The following is a 20,987-nucleotide window of genomic DNA, read 5'->3' on the forward strand; positions in this document are numbered from 1 at the left end:
TAATATAAGCTGGACACTAATGGCTCATACCTATAATCCTAGCTACTCAGGAGGCTGAGATCTGAGGATCTCAGTTTAAAGCTAGCCTAGGCATACACATCTTTTAGACTCTTATCTCCAATTAAACAATAAAAAAAAAAAGTAGAGCTAGAACACCATACTTGGGGAAAAGCCAAGTAAGAGAGCACAGGACCTTGTATTCAAGCTCCAGCCACAGCGTGCACACACACACGTGTGTGTGTGTGTGTGTGTGTGTGTGTGTGTGTGTGTATAACAACATAAAAATGTACATATCTATATAAATAATTGAACATAAATAAGTAGAAAGACAAGAAAAATCACCCTTACAAACAAAATTCCAAATAATATATAGAGGTATTTCCTTTCAGGAATTAAAGTTTAATCTTGTATTACCATTGAGAGTAGGGAGAAATGAGTGACTTTTTTTTTTAAGAGAATATAGTAAAGGGATATAAATGATCTTGGTCATGGTCAACTTTTTCAAGGTTAATATCACCAGAATCTGATATGACGTGATAAGGTAGGTGTTTCCTCAAACCCTATGAACCCAATCTATGGAAAAAAAAGAATAACCTCAAATAAAGGAGTCTCTTATGAAATGCCTAATCAGTTACTCTTAATTGTTGTAATTATGAGAAGATAAGAACAAGAAAAGATTAGGAAACTTTCATAGACCAGAAGTGACTAAGGAGACATCATCCTTTCAAATTAATGACTAAATTCAAATGTGACAACTTTACATTAGTGTAACCTGAAGAAAATCTGGCATTTAGGCAATTACAATGTACCAATGCTAGCTATTTTGGTAATTCAGGATGTTAACATTGGGGAAAACTTGGTGAAGGGATTACAGGGATTTTCTGTAAATGTAAAATTATTCTAGAAATATCAAAAGTATCTTATCATTTAAAATGTGTTGTTCTGAATCATTTGGGTGGGGTCTTTTAGCTCTGACAGATAGAAATTGTACGTAAGGAAAAGATCTTCCAGTGCTGGAAATTCTGGGCCCTTGAGTGCCCAAAGCCTAGAGCAGACCTAGAGGGTTACAGTTTGAGAGCAAAAGGTCTATTTCTCCAAGCTTTATAAGCACAGACTTGTGGCTGTGGAACTCAGGTAGAAAGCTTTGCACTCTTGGCTTTAACCACTAGTAGTCCCAGAATTTTGGTAGTTACTGTAATTCTTGGCTTCCAGCAGTTGTGGGAAGCAGCAAATAGCACCAGCCTGTGCCTTGTAGAATTATAAACTCTTGGTTAGGCCCTGGGTATAGAGACCATCAGCCCTATAATGTCTAGTGTTTATACCTCCTGTGCTCAGGATGTCTGAAACCCTTGGTTCTTAAGGCTTATTAACTCTTTGACCCTCTTCTAGTGATCATAGCTAATAGTTTCTTACCTGCAGCTTTTCACAGCTTCATTTTCTCTATTCACTGTCATTTCTGCTCAAGCTCACTTTTAAAATATTTTATTGTGGTGCTCACTTTGGCAGTACATATACTAAACCGGGAGTGATATAGAGAATATTAGCATGGCCCCTGTGCAAGTATAACATGCATATTAGTGAAGCTGGGCGCTGATGGCTCACAGCTATAATCTAGCTACTAAGGAGGTTGAGATCTAGGGATTGCAGTTCAAAGTCAGCCCAGGAAAGGGAAGGCCATGAGACTTTTATCTCCAATTAACTACCTAAAAACTGGAAGTGTAGCTGTGGCTCAAAGTGGTAGAGCAAAAGAATCTCAGATACAGTGCTAAGAACCCTAAGTTCAAGCCCCATGACTGGAAAAAAAATTGTGAAGCATTCCATTTAAATTTTTTAAAATTTTCTTGAAGTAGTTGTACAAAGAAGTTCTCATTCAACAAAACAGTATATGAGTACAAAGTATCTGACAACATTGTCACCCATCTCTCTTGACCCATCCCTTCTGTCACTTTTTTTCTTTAATAGAGATTAGGTGATTACATAAATTTCACATATTTCACAGTATTGTGGAATAGTGATACTTAAGAGTCGAAAACACATTTTAACTTTCACAAGGCAAATTGTCATTACGAATTCTATGAGCTTTGACAATACAAGTTATTTTTTCCACATCAGATGATGTTTACATTTGTTTCCTTTTGCTTAGTGTAGGCTATTCCCACTTATTCTGTTCCTCCTCCTGGCTTCCCTCTGTTGTATACATATATCTACCATTTATATGGTTAAGAACATGGAGTCATTTAGCAATGATATGACAAAATGGCTGGCTGTCCTTTGTTTCTTGAGTCCTATTACTTTGCCATATCTTCTTGTATTTTAGCTTTAGCATCCACATATCAGGGAGACAATGTGCCGTTTGTCTCTTTGTTCTTGGTTTACTGGGCTCAAAATAATCTGCTCTAGTTCCATCCATTTCCCTGCAAATGCCATTATTTTGTCCTTTCTAATGGCTGCATAATATTCCATTGTATATAGGTACCACAATTTTTGGATCCACTCATCAGTAGTGGGGTATCTGGGTTGTTTCCAAATCTTAGCAATTATGAACAGTGCTGCAATAAACATGGAGGTGCATGTGTCTTTGTATACTGTTTTCTGTTGCTCAGGGTAGATACCTAGGAGTGGTATGGCTGGGTCATAAGGGAGGTCTATATTTAGTTTTCTGAGCTATCTCTAGCCTGTTTTCCAAAGTGGTTGTATTAGTATACATTCCCACCAGCAATGCAATAGGGTTCCTCTTTCTCTGTATCCCTTCCAGCATTTGTCGTTGGCTGACTTTAGGATGTGGGCCATTTTGACTGGGGTAAGGTGGTTCCATGTTTTTTTTTTTTTTAAATAATAAAAAAATAAAATTCCTAAAAAGAAAAAAAGATATTATGGGAAGTTTCACACATATAGCAAAAACTAAACAAATAAATGTAATGAAGACTGGAGATGTAGCTCAATGCAAATTGCATGCATGAAGCCCTGGATTCAACCACAAGCACAGCATCTGGTGGTGTCCTACAATCTTGGATTCCTTGCCTTACAGATGCATCAGTCCAATCTCATGTATGGCTGCATATTTCTGTGTCTTCACATTGTCTATCTGTGTGCTTTTTTCTCTGGAATTCTCCAGGCACTCTCTTGACATACTATTGCTATCACTCTGTTGCTACCACTCCATTACTGCTTCTTGTTGTCATCTCAGCCCACTCTAGCAATTATAAAGATCCAAAGTAGCCAAGGAAAGACCACTGGAGAGAAGCCTTTTATTTCCCCCAATGCTGTAACACCAGTGAGTACCTAATAGCTGAGGATATCTCCCTACTAATTTACACAGGGTGCCCAATGATATGCTTATGAGTTAGAAATGGGAATAGCAATGCTTAAATAGGGATACAGGTTGACCCATTGTAATAATGAGATGTACAAGACACTATGTTGAAAAATGAACTTCACAATTTAGGTGGAGGGGGTTGTAGTTGTGGAGGTGGGAGGGAAGGGATAGTAGGGAAAAAAAAAGTAAGTAACAATGCTTGATAGGAAATGTACTCATTACCTTGCTCGTGTAACTGTAACCCCTCTGTACAGTATTTTTTTACAATAAAAACATTAAAAATAAAAAAGAAATGGGAATGGCAAGGGTGCCAGTGTGTTTGGACCACTTATGTGCCTTCTGCTGAGCCAGAGAAGTGCTCTAGCCTGGGTGGAAGTAGCTGCAGAGTCATCTACAGTTCACCACGTCTTGTGATGACACAAAGTTTGGTTCAAACTGAAACAGTCATGGTTGGAACAATATTTTTAGGAACTACAGTTGTGCTTTGGCAGTAAGCATCAATGGTTGTCATGTAGCTTCCTCAAAGCATCCATGGAGTGTCAAAGCACCTGTTGCTGGCAAGAGTGTAGTCTAGTGTCTTTTAGGCTGATGGACCTTCACTCAAGGTAGTTGGGGTACCAGGGTAGGATCTAACAGCTCTCAATTAGGGACTCAAGTTGTCCTGGTCCCCAACATCTTAGCTTATTTAAAGGAAAAACAAGCACTAAAAAGGGCTTTTATAATAAAAGCTAATCATTAGTATTAAGAGATCCAAACAGTATAATTCCTTGGAAAGGCAAAATTAAGATTCAACAAAATGAACACCAGGAAATGGGTACTTGAAAGGGGTGGGGGTAATGTTAAGGGGAGAGGGGTGGAAGGTAGGTGAATGAAGAGAAAAAGTTGGGGAGAACGCAATAAAAAATTCAATATAGGGTTGGGAAGGTAGCTCAGTGGTAGAGCGCTTGCCTTGCATGCATGAGACCCTGGGTTCGATTCCTCAGCACCACATAAGCAAAAAGAAAAAAAGCTGGAAGTGGCACTGTGGCTCAAGTGGTAGAGCGCTAGCCTTGAGCTGAAGAGCTGAGGGACAGCGCCCAGGCCCAGAGTTCAGGCCCCACGACCAGAACCAAAAAAAAAAAAAAAAAAAAATAACAACAACAAAAAAATTCAATATATGGGCTTGGAGGTGTGGCTCAGTTGGTAGGGTGAAAGCCAATGAATTCTGATCTCAGATATAAAAAAAATAATCTGTGTATATCTTACAAAATTAAAAAAAGTGAGAGTAAGGGTTGTGAGCAATGGGTGAGAATGTTGAAGGGGTGGCATTGTTCAAGATGCACTATATTCATAAACTGCTTTGTTGAATGACAACTTCTTTGTAGCAAATAATCAACAAAAGTGACTTAGCATTATTTAACAGTATTTTAACTTCTTAACATGTGTCCCACTGACCCAGGGTGAGGTGAGATGATTGGAAGATGTCTCCCCTACATTAACTTCTGCTGAAAGCATTTAAAACTATCTTTTTCTTTTACCAGATACATAGTTCTAATGGAAGGAACTTACCAAGAATTTGTGTCACAGCTTTGAGTGAGATAGCTACAGGTTGGCTATGAGAATTCTTGGAAGCCATTCCACAATCAGATGAAATGACCCAAGTTCAATCTCGTCCTGATTCCGAAAATGTCGAGTGCCACTCCAGGGCACTTAGGATAAGGAAAGTGTAAAGGAAGGGAAGTAGGAAGTTAGGGGGAAAAAAGATAGGACTTATACAGAGTGTGGTGCTCTGTAACTGTAATCTCAGCACTCAGAGGTGAGGCAGGAGGGTCACAAACTAGAGGTCAGCCTGGGTTACACAGTAAGAATCCTGTCTCCAAAAAATCTAGATGGAATGGCTCATACTTCCAACTACATATAATTCCAACTACATGGGATAAATATGTAGGAGGATCATGGTCCAAGGCTGACCCCAGGTAAAAGCACTAGAGCCTATCTGAAAAAGAAAAAAAACAAAAAAGCAAAAAAGGCTGGATGTGTGGTTCAAGTGGTAGAGCATTCATCCCTGAGTTCAAACACTATTGTACTAAAACCACTCCAAAACATCTTCATTTGCTGGACACTTTCAGGCACTTCCTTTTAAAAAGGAACATAGGACCATGTGAACCGGGCTGATGAAAGGTAGCGAGCCTCAAACGCAAGCATTAGCAGCAAGTAGACCTTCAAAATATGTCAGAAGAAGCAGGCCACCTTTATTTGAAACGTTACTATTCGCCCACCTGTTTCAGCTCAGAGGCTCTTGCTTTTTCAGCAAGCCTAACACCAAGAACTCGGTCCAACTTTTAGTGTTTTCTGAGCCACCTTACAGACTCAGACGAGTCTCTTAGGCCCCTTGTCCACGAAGACATTAGATTACACAGGCTTTCACCTTCCTGTTATACTGAAGGCTCACTCAGGGTGTGGTTACAGGCTTTTGAAACCATCTTTGTACTGTCATAATGGGCACCTAACAAGCCCTTGTTGAGTAAATGAACTGAAGCAATGGCTGAAAAGGGGCAGCTAGCGAGAGCCCCCGCAGGCAGAAACACCGCCCAGCCGGTTCTAGGATCAACGACCCTGGGAGGAGGGCAGGAGAGACCGCGAACCAGCAAGTCTCCAGAAAAGCAGGAAAATACTGATAGGCACCTCTCAGTGTTGATCACACTTCCACACATTGCCGTGCTGAATGCGGCCACACGGACGTGCGAGATGGCTGGCAAAGATAGGAGAGAATACTCACGCATGTGAAAAGCACGCGCTGCAAAGACGCAGACTGAACGGACGGTGGAGCTGAGGTCAGGAAAGGAAAAGCTTTATTCACGTCGAGCCACACGGCGCACCTCAGACAGACACACACATCCCGGATGTGAGGCCCGCTCCGGGAACAACTGCCGGGTGAGCGCCAGTCCCCGTCGGGCTCGACAAAGCTTAGGGTAGCCTTAAGACTCGCGGCTTTTGTCCAGGCTAGCCTCGGGACGCGGGTCTTCCTACAAACTTAGCGCACGAGAGCTTTTCCCCTGGGCCGAGCAGTGAGGGCACCAAAGCAAGGCCCGCGCGAAAGCACACGCCCCTCACGAGGTCCTGCGCGTGCGCCCAATGACAGCGAAAGGTAGCCATGGGCGCCTAGGGCGGGGCCGGACTGGCTCGGCTCCCTACGCCCCACCTCCGAGTCCTAGCAAACAGCTCATTGGTCATCCTGGTCCCGGCTAAGGGCGGGATTGGCTGATTGACAAGCAACGTCCCGGGACGGCCAGTCTGGAAGCCTGAGTAGTTGGAGAAGGTGTTGGCTGCCGCGCGGCGGGGTAAGTGGGGCTTGGGGACTGGAAAAGCGGTTGGCAAGGCGGGAAACGCGGCGGCCCCGGGCTTGATGGCGATGGGACGTCGGGGTGACAGGGAAGGAGCGGAAGGAACCCGGTTCGGGAGGCCGGTGGACTCCGTGGGCCGTCTAGGCGTGTGCTCAGCCGAGGTGGCCGAGGGCCCCGGTGGGCCCGGAGCTGGGGCGGAGCTGAGGGGAGTCGAGTGCGTCGCCCCCGAAGGGCTGGGATTTGCTCGCCCACCACCCATCCGCTCACTCCTGTCCCTCGGCCGGGCCGACTCGGGAGCCCCCGTTCCCGCGCGGGCGGCCAGGCGGCGGCCCTGTGGGTGCAGCGCCTTCCCCGGCCTCCAGCCGGCCTCGGGGAGTCCGGGAGGCGGAGCGACCTCGCCTGTGCGGGCGGCCTGCGAGGCGAGGCTTGCTTCACCTGGCCGGTGTTGCCACTCACTGTCCACCGCCCAGAACTTTCTCATGTGCCGTCTGGTTATTCTCGGTTTACGTGTCGCCTAAAAGGGAAAGATTGGCCTTTGAACACCTAAACCAAACGTCCTGGAAGTTGAACAAGGAGCCTGAAGAAGGCAGTGGGGTTCATCACTCCGTTTCAGTGGCGACCCATTCCTGGCCAGGCTTGCTTCCCATCTCTGGGCTATTTTTGGAGTTTATCCCTTTTGTTTTTACACCTCGGTCCTGATCGATAAACGAAACCCCTTTTCCCCTCCCCCTAATTTGTTTTGCAAAGAGGTCGAGTAAAACAAGGCTCACATTAAAGTGTAGACATTGCTAAACTACAGGAATATATAGGTTGCTTTACCTTGTGCTCAGGTTTTCAAAATTAAGGAAAAACAAAGGTACCAAATAGTCTAGGCACTAGTGCTACACTTTTACGCAGAAATTGTTATCCCTAACGTCTTATTTATGGAATGCTTAGTGTGAATGGAACACATTTAAATTGTTTCTGCTTTAATTTTGACAACATTCCTGTGAAATAAGAGCGACTGTCATAGTGGATGGAAAAATTTTTAGAGCTCACAAAATTTGTCTGAAGTTAACTGCTAAAAGGACTGGAATTCAGGGTGTTAATCTTGGCCTTTGTCATTGTAGAATTCATTCCCTCCCTTCCCTCTGGCCTTTTTGTCCCTGCCCCTCCCTCCCCTCCCTCCTCTTCCTTCCCTCCTTCCCTCTTTCCTTCCTTCATTCCCTCCCTCCCCTCCCTCCCTCCCTCTCTCCCCTCCTTCCTTCCTTCCTTCCTTCCTTCCTTTTCTGTGTAGTCTAGGCTAGTCTCTGATATTCTTCTGTCTCACCCTCCCAGAGTGCTGGAATTACAGGCATGTACCCCCCGAACCTCACAAATTTTTACTCTGTAAAATGTATCTGAAGAATTGAGTATAGAACAACTGTGAAAAACTATTTTTTTTTTTTATTGAGCTACAAATCTATAGTGGTGGGATGGGCAACACCACATGAAAATACACAAGAACTAAACAATAATGAGACATTTTTGGTTTCTTTGAAACAGAACATTAATACAATTTGAAGTTATGCACAAAATGAATAAATCCAGTTTCACAGATACAATAATAAGGTTTTTATTGTTTAACAGCCACTTAAAGGAAAAATAAACAGCACAGTATGCCACTTGTGTAGGTATACCACTCCTTAGTAGCATTTGTCAAATACTGGATATTCCTACTGAGTGTTTTATCTGTGTCCCTCATCTTCCCACTTCTCCCATGACAGCATCTTCATCTAGTGTTAGAGGAACTAGGAACTAGAGCATGGTTTATTTAGAGGACAGTAGAGAAGACTCTTTTAGGACTTCTCAACTCCAGAAGTCTATGGACTAAGGTCAAGAGTCAGAACATAATAAGCAAAGAAGTAACACAATCAAATCCATCTCACAGAAAGTGAGCTGGCACTGTAAAAAATGGCTTCACCTGAGATGTAAAAGGATTCCTGGTTGACCTGATGAATATAAAGACAGTAGATGTAGGTAACTAGTGAATTAATGGAAGTAAGTAAGAGTTGGAAGAAGAAAACAGCCTGAAGAAGAAAAGGGAAGATGGCTGGTCATGGTGTGTCACATCTATAATCTAAGCACTCAGGAGGTAGAGCAGGAGAATCATCAGCTCAAGGCCGGCCTGGGCTGCATAGTGAGACTCAGTTTTTTGAGACAAAGGTTTTTTTGTTGTTTTTTCCATTGTTGGAGACTAGGACTTGAACTGGGTACCTAATGCTTTTGCTCATTAGCTGGGACTCTATTAGCTGAGCCACGCCTCCAACTCCTTGAGACAGGATTCTTGCTTTGTTTGCCCATGCCTTTACCCATACTGAGTTGTCCCTTTTATTGTCTTTGCCAGTTTGATAGTAAAAATTAATAACAAATTGGATTAACATTTCTCCTTCCCCCTTCCCTCTCTCCCTTGTTCCTTTTTTATTTTGAGAGAGGGTCTCACTATGTAGCTCAGACTGGCTCCACACACACAGTCCTCTGGCCTTAGTCTCCTGAGTGCTGGGGATTGCAGGTGTATACCATCATGCCCAGCTGATTTTTCATCCTTTGGTTTGTAAGTACTTTATATTCTTAAGGATATTAATCAGTTATACTAAAATGCAAATAGATTTCTGACAGAAACCATGAAAGTGGCAGAATGGCAAGTAAAATTATATATATATATATATATATATATATATATATATATATATATATATATAAAATGTCTGGGAGTGCTCTTTTGGCTGATGTCTTAGGGACCAGAATGTGCCAGCCACCTTATGAACAATTCCTTCATTTATGATACTGAAGTTGTTAACTAGTCAAAATGCAATCCATTATTACCAGATAAATTGTATATAATTTTTTGATATCATTTACCAGTAATTTATGCTACCTGTTTTGATTCACATAATATAAAAGATACATAGGAAAATTAAATCATATTAACTTTCCATTTTTGAAAAATACATATTGTAACACATTAGTAATAAACATTAATATAAAGCAGTATAATTAGGATTTTTAACTTTTATTATTTAAGGATGTCTTGTATACTAGTAAGTACTAATTTGATATGTAACATACACAGGCAGTAGACTAGTTTGCTAAGAAATAATTTTAGTTTAACAGAGATCAGTATTCTATTTATTTTAGTCCAGATCTCTTTGACCCCAATCTGTTTGGGCTCAGGTAGTGATGCAAACTACAGTTACTTACTGGAAATACACTGCACAGGGAAGGACAACAACAGATCTCACAAAGGATATAGGGCAATGATCCAATAATATTATAAGGGTAGCTGAAAAATTCCTAACACCTGATGATATAACTCTCATGTCATATGGTGGTGCATTACTCACTTGTTTTTAATGATACTGGTATAAACAAACCTGCTGTGCTGCAGTTACATAAAAGTAAAGTTCATATAGTTATAAATAATATGTGATCATGAGTGACTGGTTTATGCATTTTCTGTATTATACTTCTTCTCTTGAGGAGGCATTACACTTAATCCATCCTGTCTGTCTGTTTGTCTGTGTTGGTATTGGGGCTTGAAATCAGTGTCTTGAGTTTCTGCTTGGCTTTTGCACTCAAGGTTGGTGCTCTACCACTTGAGCCATACCTTCACTTCTGGCCTTTTCTTGGTTAATTGGAAATAAGAATCTCAGATATTTGTCACAACCATCTGGTTTCTCCTACTTATTTAAAAGAGAGATTACTGAAAAGTAATATACTGTGTTATGGCTGCAGCAACCTCATATAGACTGTGTACCATATTTTTTAATTGCATCGAGAAACTATGTTGAGTGATTAACCTATACATAGCATCTGGGTTTATGTGAGCATACACAATGAGCTTAGACTATATCCCCATTGTTAAGTATAAATGTATTTTTAAGGTGTATTTGAAACAAAAAAATTTGTATAATTCTACTGCTCGGGAGGTTGAGATCTGAGAATTAGTTTCAAAGCCACCCTGGGCAGACAAATCCTATAGGCTCATCTCTGATTAACTAGTAAAAAGCTGGAAGTGGAGCTGTGGCTCAGTTGTAGGGCACTATCCTTGAGCAAAAACGCTAAGCAAGAGTACCAGAACTTGAGTTCAAGCCCCAGTACTGACACTAACAACAACAAAAAGGGAACACTCTTTGATTTTAGATATTGTTTAGGATGTGGACAAATTAAGTTTTTATAAAGTTAATTGGTTTGAATGAACACATTAAAAGAATATCCAGTTATACCAAAAAAAGTCATGAATCAAGGATAAGAGTTAGAAAATACTAGTTTGACTTTAAAAGTTTTCACAAGATTTTGTTTCTACTTCTTAGATTTCATTTACGTAATGACAAAAGTAAATAACCCCCCCCCCCCCAAATGACAGCAGTGCTCTATTGAAGAAAAACAAAGAAGTGCCTAAGTGTAAAGAGAAGTAAAAGTAGCCCAGTGCAAGTGGCTTAGCCTGTAATTCTAGCTAAACAGGAGGCTGCAATTTGAGGATCAGGATTTGAAGCCAGTCCAGATAGGAAAATCTGAGACTGTTATCTCAAATTAAGCACCAAAAAAGGAAGGAAGGAAGGAAGGAAAGAAGGAAAGGCAGGCAGGGAAGCAATTGGAGCTGTGGCTCAAGTGTTAAAACACTAGCCTTGAGCAGAAGTGCTTAGGGACAATGCCCATGCCCTCAGTTCAAACCCTAGGAGAGAGAGAGAGAGAGAGACACACACACACACACACACACACACACACACACACTGTGGCTCAAGTGTTAAAACACTAGCCTTGAGCAGAAGTGCTTAGGGACAATGCCCATGCCCTCAGTTCAAACCCTAGGAGAGAGAGAGAGAGAGAGACACACACACACACACACACACACACACACACACACACACACACACACACACACACACACACACACACACACACACACACACACACACACACACACACACACACACACACACACACACACACACACTCTCTCTCTCTCTCTAAAAGTAGAGATCTCATAATTAAGCTACAGATATACTCATTGCAGTATTTTCATGTACTTACCAATCTTCTGTGTTTATACATGTATGTACATATACATAGATACGTACCTTGGCACTGTTCTTACTGCTCTGTTTTAGTTTTCTTTTGGGTGACAACTGGGATTTAACCCAGGACTTAATATATAAGTGAAATGTGTATCACTGATCTAAGTACATTCCCAACCTTGCTTTTTAAAAAAAGATAGAATCACACATACATTTAAGTTGAAACTTTTTTTTTAGCATTTTGTCTTTAATAAGTGTGAATTCTTAAAACATTTATCATTTTTTGTTTTACTGGTCTTAAATCTAGGGTGGGTATATTGAATTAGTTTACGTTTAGATTGCCTTTTAACTTTTCTTTTTTTGTACCGAATGCTTTAGTGAGTATTCTTAAAGATCTCAAAAACTAAAATTATTCATATAGAAAGATATAATTCACTGAGTGTACCCCATAAGGCAATACACATAATTTTCAAGGGCCAGTAATTATTACACAACATTATAGTAAATTGCATTATGTCTTTGGGCCCACGTGCTGCATTTTTACTCAGTGAAAAATACTATTATGACTTACGATATTCATTCTCTCTGTTTCTCGCTTACTCTTTTTCTTCCTGTGTTTTTTGACAGGGTTGTACTCTGGTTCTGAACTGAGTTATCTCAGTTAGTGATGGGACTCAGGCTTGTATTTTAATTCTTTTCAAAATAATGACTAATACTTAATACTTAATAATAATTAATAACTTAATATAATATAAATAATATAAAATAATAGCTTAATAATACTTAATAATACTGAAGAATAATACTTAATGTATTTACATAGGATTTCATAAAAATACAGAACTTCATCATGAAGAAACAGCCCAGGTTATTTTCTATACGATTATGTTATAGAAATCTTCACATTCAACTGGAAAGTCTTTCATTGGAAATAGAACCTTTCTTGCAAACTTATTTTAATTCTTTTTGGCAATACTGGGTTTTGAATTCACCAGAGCATCTCAGCTTTTTTGCAGTTTAGGTACATTACTTTAGTATGTTATTATTTAGTAGAGCAATACAGGAAGACCTTGGTCTTGGTTTATTGACTTCTTATATCAGTGATAGAGGAGGAAATATAGCTAAGCTGGAACAAAAGGTTAGCAGGAATCAGTTTAATATAAAGATAGAAAAATTATGTAGATAATATGGAGATAGAGTTAAAATATTGAAGAAAAATCAAAAGATGAAAAGAACCTGTTTAATTTCTGTAATTACCTGTATGCTTGAATCAAATGAAGGTGGGAAAGATAGCAAAGAACAGAGAACAGTACAAAACTGTGGGACAGGTGGTTAAATTAATGAATTTTTACAATAGTGAAAGCTTAGAATAGTAGTACAGTAGAGATGAATATCTACTCTATTTTGGAGGAAGAATATAATTATATTGTAGAAAAGGAAAGAAAGAAGGAATAATTGGCAATGTGGATGTTATTTTCTCAAATAGAGAACACATAAACAACAGAAGGAGGAAAGTCCAGTTTGGGATTTTAGCTTAGATGCACATGGGAGAAACTAGAAAAATGTCAAGTAATTAAAGTTAATAAAGTGGAGGAGAGAATTTATGATCTGTAGGACATTGATGTTGTGAGATTTGTGAAGTGAGGAGGCAGAAACCCAAGCACTTTGTTGGGAAGAAGGACAGGAGAGACACTGGAGGGGGGAGGGCAGACGGCACAATTACAGATCAATGTGTGACATTTATGTTGAAGAATCTTTGCCTCGGGTGACTTCTCTATTATCAAGTTACCAGTTGGTTATCTGCAAAGAAATAATGGAGAGGAAGTTAGATAGTTTTAGGTTCTGCCGCTGTAATAGAATATCTGAACTGTCTGAAGCTGCAGGGTAGGTTATATGATGTCTGATCAGTGATGGAGTCCTTATTCTCTGATTAAAAAGTTCTGTTCCAGTTGTAGACCACAGACTACTTGTGTTTCAATGTAAACCAGCTATATCACAAAGCACACTATATTTAGCTGGATTTTGAGGGGGGCAGGAGGAGGAGTTGGTTTTTATGTAGTACAGAAGCAGTGCATGGGGCTGGGAAGTTGGCTCAGTGGCAGAGCGCTTGCCTTGCATGCTTGAGGCCCTGGGCTCGATTCCTCAGCACCACATAAGCAAAAAGAAAAAAGCCGGAAGTGGCGCTGTGGCTCAAGTGGTAGAGCGCTAGCCTTGAGCTGAAGAGCTGAGGGACAGCGCCCAGGCCCAGAGTTCAGGCTCCACGACTGGACCCCCCCCCCAAAAAAAAAAAAAAAAGAAGCAGTGCATGGATTTAGATTCTGGTGCAGTTTTTACTCAAGATTATTCTTTCATTGAATTTGTGAGACCTTTTAGTTCTGTCAGGTATGTAATATGTGATGGGGGGTAGGCGGAAGGTACTACAGAGTGTAAAAGCATTTTTGACTTTTGAACATCTGGATTCCTGTTCATGGTACAATTATTTTCTTCCTGATTTTTATGTGGCAAGCAAACCCTGTTTGTTATTGCAGTTATATTCTTTTCCCAGATTCCTTTTTGTGAGAACTCATGAGTTTTAGACTAGCCATGTAAATGTACTTATAGGAACAGCATCTCAGGAACTGGTGAAAATTTTCTCATAAGTGTATTTTTATTTGAATTAGCCATAGTAGGATTTTTTTCTAACTTTCAATTGGAACCTAGCTTGGTAAAAACACATCCATGAAAAATCTTGTAATAGTTTGTATGAAAATGAACAAATCATGATGCTGGTTGGGGAAGGAGGAAGAGGGGAGGAAGTGACTGATCAGGGTTGTGTCGTAACCTTCCATGACCATATTAAAAGGAAACTTCCTTATGTAACTATCCTGATGTGAATAAATTACAGTTATTTTAATCAAGCTGATGAGCAGAATTTTTTGGGAGGGAGGTAATTTTTAAAATTATCTTTAAATTGTTCAAAGAGTTTACAATTAAGCATCTCAGTTACAACACATTAAATGCAATGTATTAAAATTTTCAGTGTGCTCTATGGATCATGTGCTGCCATGTATGCCTGAACTACCTGAAATGCAAATTTGGGAAGACTTTGCCATCTAAATGCTTAGCTGGATTAAGTGCCTGATGAGGATGGTTTTGCAACAAGTTGGAATAAGCATGCAATCGGTGAGTGCAGAATTTGTTTTTAAAGGGTAGGCATTTAGATTTTTAAGAACTTTTTTGAGAAAATGAAATTAATTTGTATAGGAACAATATTTGAATTCACTTTTTAAGTGCTATTTAATTTGCATATGATTTAAATCATAGAACTATGGAACTGGAGACCTTGTTATATGAAGTGACAGACAGAGAAAGTCAAGTGTATGTTTTCTTTCACTTGTGCAGTCTAGTCCTTAATGACTGACAGGATGTGAAAAAAGTTCCATGTGAAGGGGTATAAAAGTGGGAGTGATTGGGCACTGGTAGCTCATGCCTGTAATCCTAGCAACTCAGTAGGTTGAGATCTGAGGATTGTGGTTCAAAGCCAGCCCAGGCAGGAAAGTCCATGAGACTCTTATCTCCAATAAACCACCAGAAAACCAGAAGTGGTGCTGTGGCTCGAGTGGTAGAGCACTAGCCTTGACCTGAAGAGCTAAGGGATAGCGCCCAGGCCCAGAGTTCAATCCCCATGGACAACAACAACAAAAAAAGTGGGAGTGAAGAGGGTATGTGGATGGTGGTGAGTATGATCAAAGGATTCTGTACACTTGTATAAAAATAGAATAAAAATAAAATCTATTCATTTTGTTCCAAGAAGGGGCTAAGGGGAATGAGAAATGATAAAAGAAGATAGTTTGATTGGGGTTCATTGTATATGTATATGGAAACATCACAATAAAATCCTTTTTAACTAATGCTTGGTAATAAAAAAAAATGGACAAAATACAGTGAATCTTTTCCCAGCATCTTGAATAAGGGAGTAATTTTATCAAATGTATTGAAAAGCTGCTAATGTATTCATGTGACCATTAAAAACAATGACTTTGTCCAGGCGTGGGTATCTCATGCCTGTAATCTTAGCTACTTAGGAGGCTGAGATCTGAGGATCACAATTCAAGGCATGAAAGTCTGTGAGACTCTTATCTACAATTTACCACCAGAAAACTGGAAGTGGTGCTGTGGCTCAAGTGGTAGAGCACTTGCCTTGAGCTGAAGAGCTCAAGGACAGCATCCAGGCCCAGAGTTCAAGCCCCACGACTTACCAAAAAACAAAATTGTTTAGAGTGAAAGATAAATCATGTCTCCTAAAATATGTAACAGTTAAGCTAAAAAGAAAAAAAATAGTATATTTTGATTGTTTTATGACAGAGATACTAGTTTTGTCCTTAATATTTTAGTAAATATTTGAGATCCATTGTAAAGTTAGTAGAGAAACTGTGCCAAACACATTAGTACAATACCCATTTGACATTTTCAAATTCAGTGTTTTATTGTCTGTGACAAGGAATTAAGTTTTATTAAAGATACAAACAGGTTAATTGGTTTGACTATGATTATGGTTCTTAATATACAACTTGACTTTTGTGTCTAAATTCTAAATTTTTTAAACTTCTCCAGGTTATACCTGTTTGGAGATAATAAGTAAAGAATCACTTAAAATTGTCCTTGTCTATAGCTCTTTACTTTTAAAATAATTAGCTTGAGTATATGTAATAGGAAATAAGTTACTGATAACTTCTTCAGATACAAGTTCATATGTTTTAAACTTCACTGAGTGCAGCTATACTACCATTCTCATTTATTTACCACTACTTGGCTACATAGGGTAGATTTAACATTTTAGTACTGATACCAAAACCATTTCTTTTCCTCTCACTTCCAGAAAGAAGCTTCTGTTTTTTTTTTCTCTTCCTCCTTCTACTTTTCCTTCCCCCTTCCACTTCTTTTCCATCTCTCTATGTCCTAAAAATTTATTTTTGAGGTACTGGAGACTGAACCCAGTGCCTTGCTAGACAAGTGAGTATGTTCCTAGCCCATTTCTACTTACTAATAATTTTAATAAGATGTAAACTTTAGTGGCAAGAATTTAGGTCCTGTATTTAAACTAACACAAAATTTATTGCAACTTTGTTTCTGCTAGTTATATTCTTCATCTACAAAAGAGGGATAAGAAGAATTGCTATTACACAGCTAGCCACTGGATTTAATGGCTAGTACGGAAGTTAATTTATATATGGTAGAAATGTGATATAAGAGCCCAATTTCACATTTTTTTAGTGTGTTTTGCTACTTCAGATAGAAGGAGATGGTGAGTTAATTTAGTTTTGGAAAGGACATTTATTAGCAAGCTATAAATTATGAAGCAGCCAGTTGGTATGGGAGGAGCTTAGCAATGCTTTCTCTCTGTCCTCTTGGGCCTGTATTCTAAGCTCCTTATCTAGAGGCTCCTTGGCTCAGCCTGCCTTTGGCTGTAGGTACAAGGGAGCCATCCACAGATTTATTGTGCACTGTAGGTGTTCATAGTTCTGCAAATTTCTATTGCTCTGCCTACCATCTGCATGCCATCACAGCAATCTACTCAGGTACTTGTAATGATGACCACTTGCCCTCTATGGTACAGACTCCTGCTTCTTGGCCCTTTAGGCTCTGCTCAAGGGCAGCCAGTGGCTCCTTATGTTTATTAAAGGCATATCATAACCAGACGTGGTGGCATAATTCTGGCTTTTTGGTATCTCTTTATCTCAAAAATAAAAACAAAAGAACTAGAGGTGAAGTGCAAGTGATGGAGCTACTTGCCTAGCATATATGAAGTCTTGGGTTAAATCTTTAGTATGCAGGGGTAGGGAGAAGATATTAACACCTTAACTCATTTAATATTCATTGACTCATGAATCTATTTTAAAGATGAGAATATAGAAGCAAAAAGGGTCGATAATTTGATCAGTTTTATTATGGTAGTAAATTGATAGAGCCTGCTTTTAATTCCAGGTTTTTATGTTGTTGTGGCCTATGTTATCTCTTCATTGCCTATAAAAAATTTTTTTAAATGAAGTTTGAACTGAACTTAGAGCAGGTCTCCATTTGAATCATGCTCCACTTTTGAACTTAAAACATATTCATTTATGCCCAAGTTTCTTTCCTCAATTGATTCTTATATTTATATCCCTAAGAAAAAATATTGTATAATTCGTTTATTTACTCAGGTGTTTTTTTTTTTGGTAGAGTCTCACTATAACAAAGTTTGGCCTCAGATGTACGATCCTGCCTCAGCTTTATTGTGCTAGGATAACATGGAAAACCATCACTTACAGTTTAGCAAAAAGACTTTTTCTTATAGAAAAGATGAGTGGAAGCAAGCTGGGTGACAGTGACTCATGCCTGAAATCCTAACTACTTGGAAGGCTGAGAACAGGAGGACTGCAGTTCAGGGCTAGTGGGCAGAAAAGTTGGTTAGACTCCTTCCCATTCTATAGCTGGGCATAGTGTTGCGTCCTTATCATCCCAAGGTCCATAGGAGGCTGATTCTGTCTAGGAGCATTGTGCCTCGCCTGGGCAGAAAAGTCTTCACACTCAGTCTTAATAGAGGGAAGCTGGATATGGTGGCATACTCCTGTGATACCAGAAAGGGAAAAGTAGGTGGATTTCTGCTTAGGTGAATGCTTCAGTGGAAAGGAAGACCCTGTCCTTGAAATATCCAGTAAAATACAGGATTAGAAGTGTGGCACACAAGTCTAGCAAGCTCAGAGTTCTGAGTTCAAACCCACCCCTCCCCCCAAAAAATAATGGAAACTCTAGTTGTGATTCTTACTAGTTTTACTGTTTTATTTTGGAAAATAAGTTATAGAAAATCCCTAACTTTTATTAGCAATGTAGTAATATACAGGAATCATTCCTTTGTTTTCCTTGTGTATCTTTGAGGAAGAATGTGAATGTGACTAGGAGTTTAGAGTAAGGAAGAAGAAAATGAAGGGAGGTTTTAATAATCATTTAGAGATTTTGAAATTGTTAGTTTTATCTATCTTTCCTTCTACATCTCTAACATACATTTTTTTTATTCTTGGCTCTTTGAAATTAAAAATTTATACATTATTGGATCATAGATATTTTTTCCAGTCCTGGGCTTGAATTCGACCTGGTCACTGTCCCTGAATGCTTTTTTGTTGTTGTTGTTCAAGGCTAGCACTCTACCACTTCAGCCACAGTACCACTTCTGGCTTTTTCTGTTTATGTGGTACTGAGGGCTTCATGCATGCTAGGCAAGCACTCTACCACTAAGCTACATTCCCAGCCCTGGATCATAGATTTCTTAAAAAGGTGGGGTGTGTGTGTGTGTGTGTGTGTGTGTGTGTGTGTGTGTTGTGTGTGTGTGTGTGTGTGTGTGTGTGTGTGTGTGTGTGTGTGTGTGTGTGTCAGAGACAGACAGAGACTGAGAGACAGAGAGACTTGTACTGTGCCCTCCCTTTCACTGGGCTTATTGCTTAGGACTAGTCACTACTGCTTCCCATACACCTTTATTTCCAGACTTTTGCTGATTAATTGGAGGTAGATGTGGATTTGTCTACCTAGGCTGGCTTTGAACCTACATTCTCAAATCTCAGCCTCCTGAGTGACTAGGATTATAGGCAGGAACCACTGATGCTGGGCTGATGTCCTTAAAATTTTTGATTAATTATGTCAGGCACCAGTGACTTGTGCCTGTAATCCTAGCTACTTTAAGAGGCTGAGATCTGAGGATAGTGGTTCAGAGGTAGACTGGGCAGCAAAGTTTGTGAGAATCTGATCTCCAATTAACCATCAGATCACCGCAAGTGGAGCTGTAGCTCAAGTGATAGAGCTTTAGCCTTGTGCAAAAAGCTCAAAGACAGTGCCCAAGCTCTGATTCAAGCCCCAGGATTGGTATTTTTGATTAATGGTATGAGCTTTAATTCCCCGAAAAAAAATGTTACATAAGCACGGAAATTTCCATGTAATTTCAAGATGTGTACATACAATTAAATTTATAATTTCTCTTGCTGGCTATTTTCTCTCAAATAATATAGATTAGTTTGTAACAAATGAATTACCACAGAGAACTTGGTGTGATTATCATTGATGAGACAAGATGACAGCTTCAGATTCTAGCCTTACAAATTAACACTTTGACAATAGCACTTCAGTGTTAAAAAAGAACAAATTGCTTGCTTGTTGTCCTCCTCCTCCTTGCTGTCATCACTTTTAAACACTGTTGCTAAATGTTATGGACTGTCATTACTAGAAACAGGCTCATTAGATTAGAGCAATTTTTATAGATAAAGTATATTGTTTTATTTAGTTATTGTCTTAACTGAATTGTCTTAATTCTTAATGAGTTCAAATGATGTAGTAATGACAAGTTTCTCCCTGCCTTTCCTCTTACATCTAAGGAAATATTGATGACAATTTAACTTTAGAAAGAGTCTAAATCAATATACTTACAATGCACAAGTTAGGATAGGAGATACACTTGGGTCATGCAGCCTTCAGTGCCCAGATGATGACCATGTGTTGTTTCTTCGCAGCCATTTATAATTTCTCCTCATCCATGAGAGTAAATAGGAAAGAGTAGAAAAAAAGGCCTAGTTTTAGAGTTCCTGGAAGTAAGCTACTGTCCCCTTATTGTTTTCCTGCTATCCAAATCAGATCCTTGCTTCATATTTCCTGGTGTTTAGCATTATGCAATTCACAACAGAACATTATGTTAATCTACTGTGTGTGCTTGAAAAAATAATCATATAAGCAATCTTTTCTTTTCCTTCTTTTAACTTTGTAGGCAAAGCCAAAATAGTCTAATTACTACTTATAATTAAAAGCTAAATCCTTGGCCACTTCTCTTTTTATCAGGCACCTGGTATTTTGTCCTCATGATATTAAACAGATGGAAAGATAATAGTGGAAATTTAACCCTGAAGCTTACACAGTGAGGAATACTAAAAGGTGGCAGAAGCATTAATACTTGACCTTGGCAAATCCTAAGTATTTCTTTGTGAGTTTCTTGTCTTCTTTGTGATCAGGCAAGAGCTTTGTTCCTGGAGAGGAGGAAGATTCGCTTTAGACTGTAATTGTCACATAGTGATGGACAAATAGCATTCCATGTCTCTTACATCATAGGACTTTTGACTTGTGACTGAATAGAAGACAGAGAAATGACTGAATGGGTGTAGTTACTACTGCCTTATGGATATATTAAAAAAAAATCAAGACCTATTAAAATGTATAAGGTAGAAAATTTGCTTACATATTGTGTGTTTAGAATTATTTCCCTGTGTTCGTTGAGGTGGGATGGGATTTATATTTATTCTGCACAACTGTGAAGCTTCA

General features: G+C 39.3%; 1 protein-coding gene, 1 long non-coding RNA gene and 1 other non-coding gene across 6 annotated transcripts in view; 2 read left to right on the top strand and 1 right to left on the bottom strand.

Annotated features, from left to right (window-relative positions):
- The first annotated feature begins 1,490 nt into the window (after nucleotides 1-1,490).
- Nucleotides 1,491-1,597, top strand: LOC138806371 (U6 spliceosomal RNA). The gene has a single exon (XR_011365824.1). It is a non-coding gene; the product is annotated as a U6 spliceosomal RNA (small nuclear RNA).
- Nucleotides 1,598-5,866: 4,269 nt separating this feature from the next.
- Nucleotides 5,867-20,987, top strand: part of Mtfr1 (mitochondrial fission regulator 1) — a 46,808-nt gene continuing 31,687 nt past the window's right edge. The window contains exons 1-3 of one of the 4 annotated variants that reach the window (XM_069990819.1): nucleotides 6,619-6,636; nucleotides 9,091-9,211; nucleotides 14,695-14,837. In XM_069990819.1, coding sequence (XP_069846920.1) covers nucleotides 14,772-14,837 — 66 coding nt within the window. In that variant the 5' untranslated portion in view covers nucleotides 6,619-6,636; nucleotides 9,091-9,211; nucleotides 14,695-14,771. Of the gene's footprint in view, nucleotides 6,230-6,540; nucleotides 6,637-9,090; nucleotides 9,212-14,694; nucleotides 14,838-15,246; nucleotides 15,391-20,987 lie in introns of those variants that run through there. The other 3 variants (XM_069990818.1, XM_069990817.1, XM_069990820.1) reach the window with 3 other exon arrangements.
- Nucleotides 12,874-20,693, bottom strand: LOC138805761 (uncharacterized). The gene is made up of 3 exons (XR_011365635.1): nucleotides 20,584-20,693; nucleotides 20,106-20,201; nucleotides 12,874-13,475 (listed from the first exon to the last, which is right to left on the bottom strand). It is a non-coding gene; the product is annotated as an uncharacterized lncRNA (long non-coding RNA).

This window comes from Dipodomys merriami, unplaced genomic scaffold (genome assembly GCF_024711535.1).
Source record: "Dipodomys merriami isolate MVZ:Mamm:240054 unplaced genomic scaffold, mDipMer1.0.p SCAF_4, whole genome shotgun sequence".
NCBI lineage: Eukaryota > Metazoa > Chordata > Mammalia > Rodentia > Heteromyidae > Dipodomys > Dipodomys merriami.